At 37.3% G+C, this 19263-nt stretch overlaps 1 protein-coding gene across 1 annotated transcript in view; it reads left to right on the forward strand.

Moving 5' to 3' along the window:
- Nucleotides 1-19263, forward strand: part of LOC124598276 (serine/threonine-protein phosphatase 6 regulatory ankyrin repeat subunit C-like) — a 100192-nt gene that overhangs the window by 12488 nt on the left and 68441 nt on the right. Inside the window, exons 3-4 of the mRNA XM_047135990.1 lie at nt 12169-12366; nt 12486-12587. Coding sequence (XP_046991946.1) covers nt 12169-12366; nt 12486-12587 — 300 coding nt within the window. The remainder of the gene's footprint in view (nt 1-12168; nt 12367-12485; nt 12588-19263) is intronic.

Genomic DNA, 19263 nt, shown 5'->3' on the forward strand with positions numbered 1-19263 from the left:
AATAAAAATAAAATACTAAATTCGCCTCTTATATTTTAATCAGACAGACAAATAGTTGTTGGGTTGAACATAGACACATTCAGTGTTAAATAACATATCCCTATGATAATTATTCAAGTTTGACTAAAAAAGTTTATTGTCTGTAAGATTCACATAATAATTAATAGGCTAGTGAAAGTGACTACATGAATAAAAGATTTGAAAATAGCTTGAGCCACCAATATAGTGGTTAGCAAATGCACTATATGAAATAAATAACCTGGAAAACACAGACAGTGTTCACAGCAAAAATCTAATAGAGGCTGAACACCAAAACACTAAAACACATACAATAAGAGTCAAACCAACATCAAACCAACACATATTGCATTAAATTAATAAATTGTTTAGTTGCTGGAAGAATCTGAGTCCCACACTGGCAGACTGAGTTAACATTCAGACCCAGTGCAAGAATTCAGAATTCAGATCAACTTCTCACAGCAAAACACATGTTCTCTTGAACTACTGGCAGAAATAGATCAAAGACCTGGCACTGCAGAAAAACTCTTTAAGTTTCCAGAAAACTCATGCAAAATATTTCAAAGCATTGAGAGTGACAACGCCAAAAATTTCTGTCACCAAAAATGTGCATGGCTGGATCAGTGCTCAGACCAGCAAAGATCTTGCCTCTTCAACCTTGAACAAAACTGTGAGAATGTGCAGGATGGCCACCACCTTTTTAAGGCAAGGCATTGGTCCTCCCTCCCTCCATCCCCCCCCCCCCCCATGGGAACACCGTATCTACATCACATACATAAAATAAAAAACACTGAATGTGCCATTAGCCATTCACTACAATTCTAAAGAAAATTGATAACTAGCACTTAATTTTATGTGTGTAATTCACTCAAAATTTAAAGTTAAACACACACAAAGTTTTATTGCAGCACTAAAAATCAGTTCATAATCTTTTCACTGTCAGTTATTACAATAAAGATAAATATGGCACCACAGTCTCATAGGATTTTTTCTCCTGTTCCCATTGAAGTACTTACAATTATGATAGATGTAATAGTTTTTAAGTTTTGGGTGAAACTATGCAAATTAATTAACAATTAATTAAATACACTAAAAAATAACAATCTTATGAATTATGTGTTGGATATGAGATATGAGTAAGTCTCCCAACGTGTACTGCCTTGCTAATTGTTTATGTGTCTTATATTAAATTATTTGCTGAGTTTCAATTAAAGTTCAATTAAAAGAGTCTCACAAGTTAATTAATTATGATGTGATGAATGTGAGTAGTTCAATTGATGCATTTTACTGACAACTACAATTTGTGAACTTAATGTTTGTTGTATGATAAATACTATAACAGTTGTTAATGATTTGCTGAATTTCAGTTGCTTAAACTTCCTTGTTGATGTGTCTCTTCACATACATTAATCACAAATCATATCTGTGTACTAGCAGAATTTGGTTGATCTACTCTATACTTTGGCATATAATCTTTCTCCATAGCTGTCATGATTTGGTTTTAGGTACACAAATGTGAACAATATAAAACATTCTATTGTGCATGATAGTGGCATAACTGACATCATGTCCACTAGTGTGAATTTGACAGTTCCACATGGCTCACCCAGCCACCTCCACTGGTCAGCTGCGCCACCATTGTGGGCTACTATCATGCCACACATAGCTCTGCCCAGCCTCCACATTGCTGAACATGTGCAAACTGGGCGTCATTCATGACCAAAACACCTCACTATGCTCAAATATATGATGGCTTGTCACAATACCTGAACTTACATTATTGTCTTTCAGTGATGAAGACAACAGAAGCAACACCAAGAATTAAACCAATTTAACAAAGAGCTCCATGTAATAACCAGTGAAATATAACATAAATAAACATAAAACTGTAACATTTTGTGCATTGGCTAGGTCAGTAAGTGCTGTGTATTCAGCATCCTAAACTAGACATGTATAAATTTATGAGAGTAGCAATTTTAAATGAGATGGGGCAACATATTTACATATCAAAGACATAATAAATGACAAAGGTACATTCAGCCAAAGTGTGCAGTTTTCTACATCTGATGCTGTGACCTATGTCTTCGACAGAATGATCCCTGACCATAGTAGTGCATATGTCAGGGAATGGAAATTCACAGCAATCAGAGCTGTCTCAATGCAAATCAATGAACAATCAAATTAACTGACACATCTTCTGTCAGCTTTAATAGAAATAAACACAACAAAGAAAGTCAAACCTAATTAACAACTTAAAACTCACAAATTAATAATCCCATAAAATCCAGAGCCACCTCTGCCTTCAAGAATTAATTCACAGGATTAATAACATAGAAAAATAATACACACAATAAACATACAAACAAAAATATAAAAACAACTCAGTATACTTAACTTCTATCTATGTACAAATATAATAAAATACAATGAATTCACTGGCAGAATACAAGACACTGCTCATTTATGAATGCATGACCTTAGCTCAATTAAATTTCATAATCCCAGTAGTTTTGCTGAAACTGGGTAAGCTACATAAGCATTCAGGTGTGTGCACTCATAATCATAAACAGCCCATGGTGCAACTCAAATAGTTTCCTTATTTCTCCATCCAAATAGCAGGACTTTTCCTTCTTCCTGACAAGTACCATATCGCCCAGTTCATATCGCACAGCGTCGTACCTTCCATCATTCGGTCTCTGTCTCTCCTTGGCCTTCTCTTCCATGTGCTGTTTGATCTTTGCCTCAAGTTATTCTGCAAAGATCTGGCATCCTGATGGGAAATCCACAACCCCTGACAACTGGTTTGTTGGTCTATCTAGCATCATCACTTGATGCGGAGTGAATCCAGTGGCACAAATTTTGACACTGTTCATGGTGTCCTTGAAAGCCAGTACATGCTGGGCCCACTTACAGTGTTGGTGGCTGCAATACCTCCTATCTAGCCTGTGCAACTCCCTCATCTACTGTCCACCTGGATCTCCCATGGGGTCATACGCCAAAGTCCACATGTGTTTAATAGCTGTTTCTGTCATGAGATACTCTCATAACCTGTTTTCAGACAGAGCAGCCTTTGGTGTTTGTACCTTTGCAAAATAATCCTTTTCTAGCTTATTCATCATTATTTTGCTGGTGGTCCTTTTCATGTGTAGTTTAACATACATCAGAGGTGCTAATCTCAGCCATAATACACATACTTCTGGACTTTTTAATAACTTTCCTTGATATACTGCAGTAGTTTTTATATTATTTAACTGTTTCTGGATTATTGATATTGCTTCGTATTTGATACATTTCCCTTTTTCAGTTACAAGACGTAGTTGTCCCTTTAGTAAGCTATGGTTTTTTACAAGGTTTCACTGTTTTCTTAGGGAAATTGTTTTCAAATGTATTCACAAATGTATCATGAAATAAATTATACTTTAAATTAGCACCAGGTTCCCTGTACATGCCATCTCAGTCTAACTGCTGCAAGCTTTCCCTAAAATTTGGAGTTGTTACATTGTTAACTGAACACACCATTTTGGAGGACTGTTTTCCATTACTGTATGGTGCTGTGTGGGTATACACTGTAACTAGCTGCACACCATGATTACAAAGGCCACTCTTAACAGGATAAATGTTTATTTGACTAAATTTATGGCAAATGGTTCAAATGGCTCTGAGCACTGTGAGACTTAACAGCTATGGTCATCAGTCCCCTAGAACTTAGAACTACTTAAACCTAACTAACCTAAGGACAGCACACAACACCCAGCCATCACGAGGCAGAGAAAATCCCTGACCCCGCCGGGAATCGAACCCGGGCGTGGGAAGCGAGAACGCTACCGCACGACCACGAGATGCGGGCATTAAATTTATCTTGGTCTATGAAAATATTTTCACAAACCCACCTATCCTTTGGGTCTAGTTGCCTAAATCCTGGAACCAAGCCCACAATTGCATAATAATGGTTCCTTGTTGTCAATTCTGAGGATGATATACAGTCATTGTCTGATTATTGTACTCTTTCTAAATAAAAATAAAATTCTATATTCAGCTCTGATGTATTAATCAGATAGACAAATAATTGTTAGGTTTAACATATGCATTCAGCATCAAATAACGTACTCCAACTACAATTGTTCAATTTTTATCTAGCAGACATATTTAAATATGTCTGCTTGTGTCTGTATGTGTGGATGGATATGTGCGTGTGTGCGAGTGTATACCTGTCCTTTTTTCCCCCTAAGGTAAGTCTTTCCGCTCCCGGGATTGGAATGACTCCTGACCCTCTCCCTTAAAACCCACTTCCTTTCGTCTTCCCCTCTCCTTCCCTCTTTCCTGATGAGGCAACAGTTTGTTGCGAAAGCTTGAATTTTGTGTGTATGTTTGTGTTTGTTTGTGTGTCTATCGACCTGCCAGCGCTTTTGTTCGGTAAGTCACCTCATCTTTGTTTTTATATACAATTAAAGTATAAATCTTATGAACTAGGTGTCGGATGTGATGTCTAAATATGTCTGTCATGCATATGACCTTGCTAATTGTGTATGTTTCTTGCATTAAATTATATGCTGAATTTTAATTACAGTTCAGTTAAATGTGCCTCACAGCTTAATTTATTATACTGTGACATATGTGAGTTATGTGAGTTCAATTGGTTTTTGTTACTGAGAGCTACAATTTGAGGGCTTGATCTCTTTTGTACCATAAATATTACCAAAAATTACTAATTATTTGCTGTGTATCAGTTATATAAATCTTCTTTATTTATTTATTTATTTATTCATCCATAGACAACTTGTGTTGTATGGATGTCGTCAACTGTATACATGGAATGAGTATATACATAATAGTACTTCTGGTAGTACATATTTTTATGGTGCAACTTAATTGTTTGTACACAAAACAAATACACACCAATCTTAGTTACAAATAAATATAAATTTACAAATGTATTCTTGCATGGGTTACACAAAACAAATACACACCAATCTTAATTACAGATAAATATAAATTTGCAAAGGTACTCTTGCATGAATTGAGGTGAACACATGTCATTTACAGTATTCTTTGACAGTATAGTAACATATATCTGCTAAATAACTTTTTGCAGCTTTCCTAAAGGCATGCATTCCAGTTTCAGCTTTGATCTCCTCTGGAAGTCTATTATACATTTTATTCCATTAAATAATAAACTATTTTGGGTTTTTGTTTTGTTTTTTTTGTATGAGATGCAAATGGTGGCAGGATCTAGTCCAGTGTTGGTGTATAGATCTGTTTTGTGTGTACTGGTCAATGTGTTTCTTTATATACATATCACAGTCTGAACGATGTATTCACAAAAATCTAGCACCAGTAATAGAAAATCTAAGTAAAAGAAAATCATATAGTGTTCTAATATGTGGTGACTATAATATAGATTTTCTCTCAGAAAACTCTAGCCATCTAAGCATTAAAAATTTTATGAACAGCTACAATCTAGACCTAATGGTTAACACTCCAACCAGGATAACAAATCACAGTACCACTTGTCTGGATCAAGTAGCAAGCAATATAAATTGTACTGTATCCTCCGTCAAACTAGGATTTTCAGACCACAATGCATTAATCATGCAGGTCTGGTTGCAAAATAACAGCCACAAACACAATAAAATCACTGTACAGAGGAGAAACTTCAATAAAACCCACATGCATACTTTCCTCCTTGATATACAAAATGAAAACTGGCAAAATGTATACGAGGCTCAAACAGTAGACAGAAAATATGAAGCATTCTTGGATATTTTCTGTTATTATTTCAATTGCCACTTTCCCTTACAAACAAAATGTATCACCAAAGATAGAAAACTCTCCAGCTGGATCACCCCAGGAATCATTAGATCATCACAAAGAAAAAGAGAACTTTTTTACATGAGCAAATCCAAACTAGGCAGTAGTGAAGCATTTATGTCATACTTTACTCTATATAAAAAGATACTAAAGAATGTAGTAAATGCAGCCAAAAAGCTACAGAATGATAACTACCTCAAATTGTCATCAAATAAGAGCAAAAGCATGTGGCAACTTATTAATATGAATACTAATACAGGAAAACAGCTACAAAGTGATATTAGCTTAAAAATAAATGGAAAATTAGTCTCTAGTGGGAAAGAAACAGCAGAGGAATTCAATAACTACTTTACAGAAACAGTAGAAAACCTGGCTAACCATCTTAAAAATAGCTGTCCCTTACAACTAGAACCAAACTTATGCTCTGATACTCTATTTTTAAGGCCTACATCTGAAATTGAAATTGAAAAGGCACTTCATAGCAATATTTAAAAAAAATCATCTGCTGGACAAGCTCAAATCCCATGCTTCCTCCTTCATAATTGCAGTAACTTTATCAGTAAACCCCTAGCTCACATAATAAACTTCTCATTCCTGAATGGTACATTTCCTGGTATGCTCAAAATTGCAAAAATTATACCTGTCCACAAAAAAGGAAGCAAAGAGGATCCCAGTAATTATCGACCCATTGCACTACTTTCAACTTTTAGTAAAGTATTTGAATATATAATGGCCACCAGAATCATGTCCTTTCTAGACAAAGAAAATATCCTGTCACCTGCTCAGTTCGGCTTCCAAAGTAAGAAAGCTACAACAGATGCAATACAAGAATTTCTAGATCATGCACTGGAGCTTGTGGACAAAAAACTCCCAGCCATAGGTATCTTCCTAGATCTAACAAAGGCATTCGACATGGTTAATCATAGTATACTTCTGCAAAAGATGCATTCCTATGGAATAAGAGGAAATGCCTATGACTGGTTTAAAAGCTATCTGGAAGATCGACAGCAGTATGTCGAATTAAATGAAACTAAGCTTTCAGGTACAGCTAGCATTGTACACTCCTCCATACGTACCATAAAGCAAGGCGTTCCCCAAGGCTCCGTCCTGGGCCCTTTGCTGTTCTTACTTTACATAAATGACCTTCCTCACAGCCTACCAAACACAAAAACCCTTTTATTTGCTGACGACACCTCTATACTCATATCTGCGCCCGAACAAATTCTCCAATCTAATATAGACAGAACCACAGATCAAATAAGTCGATGGCTTCAAAGTAACAGGCTGCTGATTAATGCAAAAAAGACAATTGGAATAACCTTTCACACTGCCCAAAACAGAAATCCATTACTACCAACTATATCACTGGAAAAAAATTATGTTAAACTTGTAAATGAAATAACATTTTTGGGGGTCACTATTACTGATACGCTCACATGGAAAAGGCACATTGACGTTACCAGCACAAAACTTAGTAGAGTATGCTTCATGATTAGATCAATAAGGAACGTCACTAACACAAGTACCCTAACCACAATGTACCATGCACTCTTTCACTCTGTACTTAACTACGGAATCATCTTCTGGGGCCAAAATTCTGAATCAATTAAGATATTCAAACTGCAAAAGAAGATAGTCAGAACAATTATGTTCAAAAAACAGAGAGACACCAGTAAACCATTATTTAAGAAACTATATATTTTGCCCCTCCCATGCCAATATATACTAGAATTATTATTCTTTACCAAAAAAAGTATCAACAAAATTAGCAAAAATATGGACTACCACGATTATGACACAAGATCAAAAACCTCTCTAAGAATACTTCCCCACTCAACAAAACTGTACAGTGATGGTGTCAAGTGCATGGGAATAAAATTATATAATCATCTTCCAACTTTTATACAAGAAATCCAAGAAATAAATAAATTCAAACAGGCAGTGAAATCTCTTTTAATAAAAGAATGCTTTTATACCATCCAGGAATATTTGGAATCAAAATTGTCTTAGTGCATGATAATGTATCAAAGCTGAATGTTGTTAAGTCAGTCTTGTCACATCATGTAACAATTCTCTGTAAAGCTGTAACTTTAAGTAACATAATTTGGTAGGTAATGTAAAATAATCTTTCTTCTATACTCTTGTTTACTATTTTAGACTCCTGTAAACTGTATATTTGTATTGACTTATCCCATATCAGTTGTACAAGCCATTGTACTGATTTGATCTACGGGACAAATAATAAATAAATAAAATAAAAATAAATAAATAAATAAACATGGTACTGTCAAGATTCCCATGGTTTTGAATAAATCAGTACAGTGAGCTCGCTTGCTGCTTTTTGTTATTATTCGTACAGCCCTCTTTTGCAGCTTGAAAATTGCTTGTATGTTCTGCACATTTGTACCGCAGAAGGTTATGCCATAACTAATTATGAATGCACATATGCAAAGTATGTAGTCTTAGCACATGAACTATTACATACTGACATAATTATCGGGAGTGCATAGCAAGCAGTAGCAATTTTCTTTTCTAGTGCTGCAATATGGTCAGTCCAGTTAAGCTGTGAGTCAACATGCATTCCTAGGAATTTTGTGTTTGTGACACAATCTATAAGTTCATCTTTAACTTTTAGGCCTATGCTATTATGTTTTTTATTTATGTGGAAATTAATACTGTTTGTTTTTTTGATATTGAGGGTTAATTTATTGCTTACTACCCACTAGCATACATGATTGAGAGTTTCTTCAGCTTTGTCTCTCAATTTGTCTGGTGACTCATCACTGATAAGGATGCTGCTATCGTCTGCAAATAGTATTGATTTCCCGTATTTGACACTCTGGGGAAAATCATTGATATATATTAGGAAGATTATTGGCCCTAACACACTTCCCTGAGGGACTCCTATGTTAATATGTTCTGGTTTGGAAATGTGTTTTGTCAATCTGCTGAACTTCGCTTGTGAGATCTCTACACACTGTACCCTATTTTCCAAGTATGATTGAAACCAGTTATTTACTGCTCCCCTTATTCCTAGTGCCTCCATTTTGTTTAGTAGTATTTTGTGGTCTACCATGTCAAATGCTTTGCTAAGGTCAAGAAATATGCCTGTTACATGTTCACCTTCGTCAAGTGCTTCTAAGACAAAATTTGTGAAGTGAGCTACCGCTGAACCTGTGCTTCTTCCTGGCCTGAAACCAAACTGTTCTTTACACAGTAGGTTGTTCCTGTTTAGGAAATCCATTAGTCTCTTTTTCATTATATTTTCTATTACCTTGGAAAAGGATGAAAGTAATGAGATGGGCCTATAGTTTTCTATATTTTCTGGATCGCCGTTCTTAAATAGAGGCAGGACTTTTGCACATTTTAAGTATTCTGGGAAGCAGCCTGCAGTGAAAGATTCATTTGTGATGTGTGCCAAAGGATGTTGTATGCTGTCAATGCAGTCCTTCAGTAAGCACACTGGCACTTCATCTAAACCTGCTGATGTTTTATTCTTTAGATTCTTCACAACCATCCTTACTTCTTCGGTAGAAGTCGGTAACAGTAACATTGAGTTAGCCATATAGTTCAATTTTTGTTCAGGCTGTTTTTTGCCAAACTTTTGCTGTAGCTTGGTAGCAACACTGCTGAAGTACTCATTTACAGTATTTGCTAGTGTATTTGGGTTATATATAATAGCACCATTATGTTTAATTTGAATGTTTACTGTTTTTAATTTATTACTGTTTGTTTCCTGTTTGGTAACAGTCCAGGCTGCTTTAATTTTATTTTCTGCCTTTTCTATAATACTGTCATTGTGGGCTCTTTTTGCATCTCATAATACTCTTCTGTATATTCTTTTGTATGTGTGGTAGTAGTTTAGGAAACCAGGATCACTATGGTAGTTTTTTAATCTGTTCAGTTGTTTGAGTGTTGCAGAGGATTTCCTTATTCCTTTGGTCACCCAGGTATTTCTTTTGTGTGAGTGTACTGCAGTTTGCACCTTTGGGAATGCTTCATCAAATCTGAGTTTAAATAGTGACATGAATTTAGAAAATTTCTTATTTACACTAGTTTCAGCATGCACTTCTTCCCAAGTTATACTGTTTATTTGCTTGGCAAATTCTGATCTGTTTGGTTTGGAGAAAACCCTTCTGTATGTGTATGTTTTAGTTGTATTGTCTATATTTATGTTTAATTTTAGGATTTGACAGGAGTGATCAGAAAGGCCAAGGTTATCTACAATAATTTCACAACTTTCTTTATCTATGTCTGTGATGATGTGATCAATTGTTGATGAGGATAACAGCACAATATATTCAAGAATGAGTTACAGAATCTATCTGGGTTTTGTGTGTTTATATTTAAGTCTCCACAAATGAGAACCTTCCCTTTAGGATTCGAAGCCATGTCTAGAATCTGGATTAGTTTTGCAGTGAAAGTATCTATATCACCACTGGGTGAACGGTAAATTCATATTATAGTTAACCTTTGTGCCTCATCTGTCTTACTTATGTCTATGGATGATATTTCTATGTGTTTTTCCTTACTTACAGAATTAATATCATTTCTAATTTTATAGGCAATTCTTGGTGCTGTATCTTCTAACATACATTAATTGCAAATTAAATGTGCATACTAGTGTAATTCTTGGTGCTGTATCTTCTAACATACATTAATTGCAAATTAAATGTGCATACTAGTGTAATTGTGTTGACCTCCTCTTTAATTTGAAGTCTCATCTTTCTTTGCATCTGTCACAGTTTATGCTGTAGATGCACAGATGCAAAAAATAAAAACCAGCCATTGTGCACATTAGCATGGAACTTACGTCATGTCCACCAGTTTTGATATGATAATTCCACAGGGCTCACCCTGCTACTGGGGCTGGTCAGCGATGCTGCTCCTGTGGCCCACTGACATCCCCCTCCCCCCCCCCCCCCCCCCCCCCCCCCCCATAGCACTACATGGAGCCACGCCCACATGCTACATCACTGAGTGCATGCACTCAAACTGAGCACTGCCTGTGACCAAAACACATCAACCAAGCTCAAATATGGTATGTTTGTATCAAAAACTAAACCAATGTTTTCCATGAGAAAATATGTCCTGGTATTCACTTTAAGCTGATCTTATGCATACAGTGACTACAACGAAGGTACAAATCTTTAAATTAACCGGCTACCTGGCACATGAGTCACTATTTATTTTTGTGCCTGAATATCTGTAGCCAGAAAATTATGTTTCATATGAAGGTAATAATCTTCATTGTTCTATGCCTGAAGAAAGGTTTCAGATATGAGGGTCATTAAATAATTAAACACATGAACAGAAATAGTGAAGACAATAACTAATGCAGGGAATTGAAACATTTGTGGTGATTGGCAGCCTGGGCATCTGATAGCAAAATGACCTATTGATTCAGTCATCAAATTAGACCGATGACTTCAGCTGAGCAAATTGCTGAAAAACATTGAGTGTCAGCACAACATATCCCCTCTATCAAAACAAATGAACTATCTGAAGGCTTGTGGCAGGTGTGTTCCCAGAAAACTTATTATTCATTACAAAGAACAGAGATTTCACATTTGCTTTGAACTCAAAAATGATTTCAATAGGTGGCTAACTTGTGATGAAATCTGAATAAATAAATCATTTTGAGCCAAAGTTGAAGTATCAAAGCATCCAGTGGAAGCACTGTCAAACACCCATAGGTAAGAACTTCAAAATCTGACCATTGGCTGGTAATACCATGTTATCCATTGTTTGGAGTGCCCATGGTCTGATTTCCTGTGATTTTTGGAGGAGCAACACACTATCAACAACCTGTACTGCTCAGGAGTGGTTGAGAACAAAGTCACAATCAGTTGCAATAAAGAGGAAATGTCTGGGATGACAGAAGAAGGATGTACTTTTTCTTCGGGACATTGCTTGATCTCTGACGGCCCTGCAGATGTTGGAAACTATTACAAAAGTGAATTTTGAGTGAGTACCTCTCCCTCCTTACTACCCTGTTCTTGCTCATTTTGATTTTTGTGTTTGCTCCAGTGAAAGTAGCTTTCTGTGGCATTAAGTTCATTGGAAATGAAGAAATAAAGAAAAATGTACAAAACTGCTTCAACATTGTGGCAATACCTAGGATAAGAAGATATGCAAGAACCTGGGACAAGTGCATAGAAGTTGGAGGGTACTGAGTGGAAAAATAAATAATGAATTGTATTGAGTTAATAAATTATTTTTGCTCTACAGCTGTTTGTCTGTTAAGTTACAGAATGATCCTTGTAATAAGTATATCATAAAAAAACAGTCATTAAATAAAAATGAAAATACAGTAATGTGAAAATACTGCATTTGTTGCAGGTTACCCAGTTACTGGTTTGTGCAGGAGCTGATTTGACAGCCAGTGCTAAAAATTGCAGAGAATCATACATCGTGCATCTCAAGTTGGGAGCACCACAGACATTGACTATCTTTTTGATATCTGGCCTTCAACCTGAGGTAGTGATAACCAGGGCAACACCATTCTACACTTTGCAACCACATGTAGCAGAAACAGACGTCAGTTTATAGAGTAAATTGTGTCAAGGAAGCTGGTATTTGTAGATGAAAGAAATGTGCATGGAGAGACACCACTTGCAATGCTTGTACAGCACAGTCCAAAATGTGACTCTGCACAGGATGAAGTAGAGATCTTGCTGCGAGCAGGAGCAAATCCCACCACTAAGGACAACAAAGGGAATACACCATTACACATTGCATCCAATGTCGGCAATGCAAAGGTATGTTCAGGCCTTACCTGACACGTTTCATAGTTGTTCACATTTTCAAAATGTTCTGTGATAATGTACAATATAAGTATATGAAGAACAGAGACTGAATTAAATTATTGTGTATTAGAGAAACTGCTACAGTTACAGGAGCATCCGCTCGGCTCTGTGACTGCCCCCCTGTGACCATCTTGGATACAGATTTCTTGACCACTCTATTTTTATACAATAGAGAAATCCCTTCCAAGTCCTAGAAAGATGTGTCCTGTGTCAAGACAGCATAGCATTAGTCACAGTCTATCAGGGAAAGAAAATAATTTAAATGTATAGATAAAAAATCAGGATTTAAATTTTACAAGCTTTTGGAGCCAGTGGCTCCTTCTTATGGCAAAAGAGTTGAAGGGGAAGAAAGAGGATGAAGAAAAATGACTGGAGAGGTTTAAGGAAAGTCACTCGGAACCCTAGGTCAGGGGAGACTTACCAGACAGGATGAGAAGGTAAGAAAATATTAATATAGTGTTAGTTAATGGAAGAGCATCTATGGAATGGTCCAGAAACTAGTCTTGCTTATAAATGATAATAATGATCTCATAATAATGGGACAGAAATCTGGATGAAACCAGATGTCAGTAGCAATGAAATTCCAAACTCTGACTGGAATGTATATTACAAAGATAGGTTCAACACCAGTGGTGGTGGCTTGTTAACAGCAACAACAAAAGCACATAATATTTAGTGAGATTAGTAGATATTCAGAATGCAAAATTATCAGGGTGAAGGTAAGTTTTTCAAGTGGATCAAACATGCCCATCAAATGCTTTTACAGACCCCCTGGCACAGCAGTGATAGTGGTGGAACATTGGAGGGGAAACCTGGAGAATATTTCACACAAATGGTTATGTTATAATTTTAGGTGGAGATCCTTGCTTACAAGGTGTAGAATGGGAGATTTGAGTAATTAGGATGCATGGCAGGGACAGAGTATGTGAATCCAAAAATTGCCTTGAGCATTTAATCAGAGAACCAACTTATGAAAATATGTTAGATCTGCTGGTGACAAAGAGATCGAATGTTTTTGACTTGGTTAACAAAGAACAAGGAACCAGTGACCATAAGCCCATTACAGCATCACTGAATGCAGTTGTAAATAAAAATACAAAGAATGCTAGGAAGATCTTTCTGTTTAGCAAGAGTGACTAGAGACATATGTCTGATTAATTAATTGGTGAACACAAAAATTACATCTCCAGTATTGTCGATGTTGATCACCAATAGACAAGGTTTGAGAGCATCATACAATATACTTTAGACAGGTATGTGGTAAGCAAAATTATGAGGGATGGAAAAAGAACCCACGGTGTTTTGACAAACCTGCTACAAATGAAAAAAGAGCTTCACTGCAAATTTAAATGTAGCCAAAGCCTCAGAGACAAAAAAATCTAAATAAACTTAAAATTAGCATATGTAGGGCTATGCATGAAGCATTCAGTGAATTCAAAAATAAAATTCTCGCTACTGATTTGACAGAAAACGCTAAGAAGTTTTGGTCATATGCTACATCATTAAATGGATCAAAGCCATCTATTCAAACACTCTGTCTTCATAACAGCAATGAAACAAAGGATGACACAGAAAAGGCCAAAAGATTAAATGTCTTTTTCCAAAACTGTTTCACTGAGTAAGATTGCACTGTAATATCTCCTGTAAATCATTGTATGACCAACAGATGCTGATATCAAAATAACTGACCAACAGATAGGGACAAACCAAGTTGGGGTAGTTTAACTTCCCCTCTTGTTTTGCCATCTGCCTCTGTAAATGTGTTTACCATTAACACAGGCGAGTATAATCTGCATTTCCATAAAAGAGTAAGGTTGGCTCTCAGTTTTAAAGAATATATCACCAGATCTAATTTTGTGATTAGTTTTATGTATGTAATCGATTTTCTAATTTATTTTGACTATTCCTAGTTAGTATCTTTTGTTATAGGGTTAAATCAGTAATTGTTTCCTAACTTAAATTCTATTGTTGATATATAAACAAAATATAAATTCTGTACTAATTATAAACATTTGGAGGAACAACTAATAGTATTCTTAAAGGATTTATTTGGCTCTATTTGAAAACATGTTAGCAAAAACAGCCCCACATTTATTCCAAAGTAATTAACAGTTTTGTCAGAGGTATTTTTTGAATAATGATATCTGTTAATTTCATCATTTAAACAAATAATTCAGCTTAACCCTTGTAGTAGAAGAAACTGTTAAAAAGAACCAATTTTTTGATGTATTCAGTTAGTTTAATGAGTTAAGTTTTAATTGTAATTTCTGTAAATTAAACTCTGAAAAATGTGTAGTTTCAGCAGCTATTATTGTGAGGATATATAAGGGCCTGATTTTTGGTCCCAAGATAGTCAGTCCATGGCCGAGTTTCAGACAAGGAATGTGTGTTGTTTAGAACGACAACAATGCATCAACTTAAGAGTGAAATAAGTGTTACACCAATAGTCCATGTGTTAAAGCAATGACAGTGTCTGTTCAATTTATTTGAAAAACTGTGAACTGTGTGGTTAGGGTTATTGTTCATAGATTTTCAACAGTAAACTATTGTAGCAGTATGTGGATATTCACCTGTAACCTTTTAATGAGATTTATCGAAAGTTATACAATAGTGCACTGGCCATATAACTGTGTATTATTGGGGGGGGGGGGGGGGGTTGTGAACAGTGAAAGTAAAGTACTGCAAAATGCAAATGTGCACCTGTCAGCTACATCATTTACAGTAGACAGTACCACTGTTCCACCCCCTATTTCTTCAACCAGTACATTGACATCAAGGATAATCAACGAAGAAATAAAACAGAGAACATCATCACAAGATACAAAAGTAACTGAAACTGCTCATCAGAGGGAAGGCTACTGGACCTGACAGGATACCCTTTCAATTCTAAATAGAATTTGTAAAATAAATTGTCCCTCTTCTGGCAGCAGTGTCCACAGATCTCTGAAGGTGTGAAGTGATTCTAATGATTGGAGAAAACTAAAGGTCCATTTGTTGGGAGGATCATCGAACAGGTGCACTAAACTACAGGTCTATATCTCTGATGTCAGTCTGTTGTAGAATTTTGGTACACTTTTTATGTTCACATATTATGACATTTCTGGAGACCAGAAATCTCTTCTGTAGGAATCAACATGGGTCCCGAAACAAAGATCGTAAAAGACCCAACTCAGTCTGCTCATCAACAACGCCCATAAAATAGTAGAAAAATGTAACTCTGGATGTGCTCCAAGGGAGTGTTACAGGACCATTACTTTCCACAATATGTATAAACCATCCAGCAGATAACACTGGAATTTTCATGAGGGTTTTAGTAGATGATGCAGCTTTATATAGAGAAGACACATAGCTCAAAAATTTCAGTGAAAGACAGGTGGCCCTTTAGAAGACTGACATTTGTGCAGAGAGTGGCAATTGAATCTCAACATAAACAAATGTGACATATCGAACATTGTAAAATCCATGATGGCATAAAGACAATATTATGTAAAGGATAGATATAGTGGAGATGTTGAGTTACACATAGGGACAACAGAAAGACAGTCAAACATGTAAGCATTCGGCTGAAAAGACCTTCATCCAAATCACACACACACACACACACACACACACACACACACACACACACACACACACACACACATGCAAATGTAATTCACACACACACACATGACCACAGTCTCTGGCTGCTGAGGCAAGGAGTGGGAGGCTGTTTCTTATTTCAGAGCATGATGATAGGTAATTAAAGTCCTGGCAAACGAAGTGGTTCATTTACTCCAATCCAGGGTGGTATTAGGTGAGAAAGGGAGCACTCCTTTGTAGCTGGTTCTTGGGGGAGGAGGGAGGATTGGTAATGCAAGGGGAAAAGGCACTGGAGATCTGTTTGCAGACTGGGTCGGGGGGATAGTGCCAGTCTGTGAAGACTGTGATGAAAACCTCAGCATACTGGACAAGGAAATACTTGTCACTGCAGATACGCCACCTCTCAGTGGTCAGGGCATATGGAAAGGATTTTTTTAGTGTGGACAGGATGACAGCTGGTCAGACGCAAGTACTGTTGGTGGTTGGTGGTTTTAATGTGAACATAGGTTTAGATGGAGCCATCAGAGAGGAAGGTGACATGCTGGGTTGAGTAGAACAGGTTAATCAGATGAGAGATAAGGTATTGAGGGTTTGGCGGATGAAGGTAGGGTGTCTTGGCCCTGAGTACAGATCATGAAGATATTATCATTGAACATGACCCACGCCAGTGTTTGATGTTTTGGGAGACTAGGAAGGTCTCCCCTGTATCGCCCATAAACAGGTTGCCATAAGAGGGTGCTGTGCAGGTGCCCATGGTTGTGACAAAGATTTGTTTGTATGCCTTCCCTTCAAAGGAGAAGGAGCTGTGTGTTAGGATAAAGTTACTAATGTGTATGAGGAGTGAGGTAGGGGTTGGGAGTCAGAAGGATGTTGGGAAAGGTAGAAGTATCAATAACTGTAAGACCTTGTGAATGAGGGATGCTGGTGTATAGGCAAGTGGCATCAACGGTGATGAGAAGGGATTCAGGAAGTAAAGGTATGGAGATGGTAGAGATTCAGTCAAAGAAGTGGGTGATATCTTTGATGTGGAGGCTAGATTATGGGCATTTGGTTTGAGGTGTCAATGAGGGCCAAAATCCTCTCAGTGGGGGCTTAATAACCAGTGTGTTTCTATACATCTTTTTCAGCGCACCCCACAACCATCTAAAACTTTCATTTGCTTATTTCCAATCCATTCCCATTCCATCTATGCCATCCCTGCCACAATGGACCCTACTCCATCTTCCTGCACCAGTTCAGAAAATTATCCCTTTCTCTACCTAAAACCTAGTCCCACATTCTGATTCTGAAATGCTGCCTAAATCATGGAGTGCCCCAAAAACCTATCAAAGAAAATTCCTTTCTCTGGATCCCACCCCTCCTTTCACAGTGACCTTCACCTTTTCAGGTTCCACTAGTCCCTGGCTTTTGCAAACATGTTGCTGCAAAAACACATCTCCAGGGCACAGGAATTCCAGAACCAGCTCTGCTCCCTCTGAAAAATATTGCTCTTGTGCAATCCCTGCTACATACAGTGCACCTCTTAAATTGAATTTCTTGCTATCTTCGGCCTGGAGGAGCATTCTAGACACTACCTCCATAAGTTATCCAACCTTCTAACATCCTACTGCTGTCTGGGGGAACCACTATTCAGTCCCTAAACCACCTACAGTGTTCCTCCTCATCAACACATCGTACCACCTAGACCTTGCCTAGCTGACCTTTTCAACTTGCCACATCCTCCAAAAAGCTCTATTAACATTCTACCAAATCCAAAGCCAAAACATTCCTGTAACAAGGTTTTAACTTTCCAACATAACCTACAGCTCCACTGAAGTTTCAGTATCATCCAAAGGCCTCACCTTTAACACTACACTAAAACTTAACCAAGGTGGACTTGTATAAGACCCACTTTTCTTCTCCTGATTCCTGCAATGAAAAGACTTCTTTGTCACCAGTCCCTCCAACCAAAGCCAATCTATTCCCAACATTGAACTCTCACTCTCTTGGTCCATACCACCATTGAACCATGATTCTCCCCCTCTCCCAACTAACTACCCCTTGGTCACCTTTCAGGAATTCCTTGCCTCCAAATTGGCCTCACCATCCTTCCCCAGGTCCCTTCCTCAGAACCCATTCTTTTAGCAGAAGAAAAGACAGTCATGCACAACCTCAAAACAAATCCAGACCTAGTCACCCTATGTGCAGACTACCTGGCAGAAGGCCCCTGTCAGTTATCTGACTGCTATGCACATAAACTCTTCCGGAGCACTCCCAACCCAGAAGTCCACCATAACCTCCAACCCTCTCTTAAAGCCTTAGACCCTTCCCGGACCATCCTCCCTGAAATCATTTCCGTCTTCACGCCTATGACACCCCATACACCCACACTCTACTTGCTATCCAAAATCCTCAAAGCCAACCACTCTCAACTTTCCATTGTATTTGGTTATTGTGCCCCAGCTGAAAGAATTTCTGCCCTTGTTGACACCTCAGACATCTAGCCTTCCCCATCAAAGATACCAACCACTTCCTTCACCAAGTCTCTACTGTCTCTATTCCTTTACCTCCTGAATACCTACTTTTCATTGTTGACTTCACCTCCCTATACATCCACCATGCCCATGTTCTTAAACACTACCTTTTCAAATGGCCTTGCGGGCTTTCAAATAATAAATTGAAATGATGAGGTGTGGTGGAATGAGGCGGCCCTCAACTACGTACCCTCCGACTCAGAGTTGTAATATTAAAAGTTTTGGCTGGTTTCATTGTCTAGGGGCTGGGATATGTAGTTGCCATATTACAGGCCAAATACTGCTGAGTCTACAGTACACGATAAGAATACACACATAAATTGAATGGTCGAAGGCTTCTATCACTCGGCAATCGCGAATTATGAAAGTAACATATAAACTTATAAATGAAAGATTGCAATTAAATAAAATCTGCAGATACTATCTTAACAACATTAAATGATGAGTACGATAGTAGAAGTACTTTTGAGAATGTGGTATATTTCTGCAAAACACTTATTGGTGTCGATGGTCCAGCAATTAAATAAAATATA

The sequence above is a fragment of the Schistocerca americana genome, chromosome 1 (assembly GCF_021461395.2).
Source record: "Schistocerca americana isolate TAMUIC-IGC-003095 chromosome 1, iqSchAmer2.1, whole genome shotgun sequence".
NCBI lineage: Eukaryota > Metazoa > Arthropoda > Insecta > Orthoptera > Acrididae > Schistocerca > Schistocerca americana.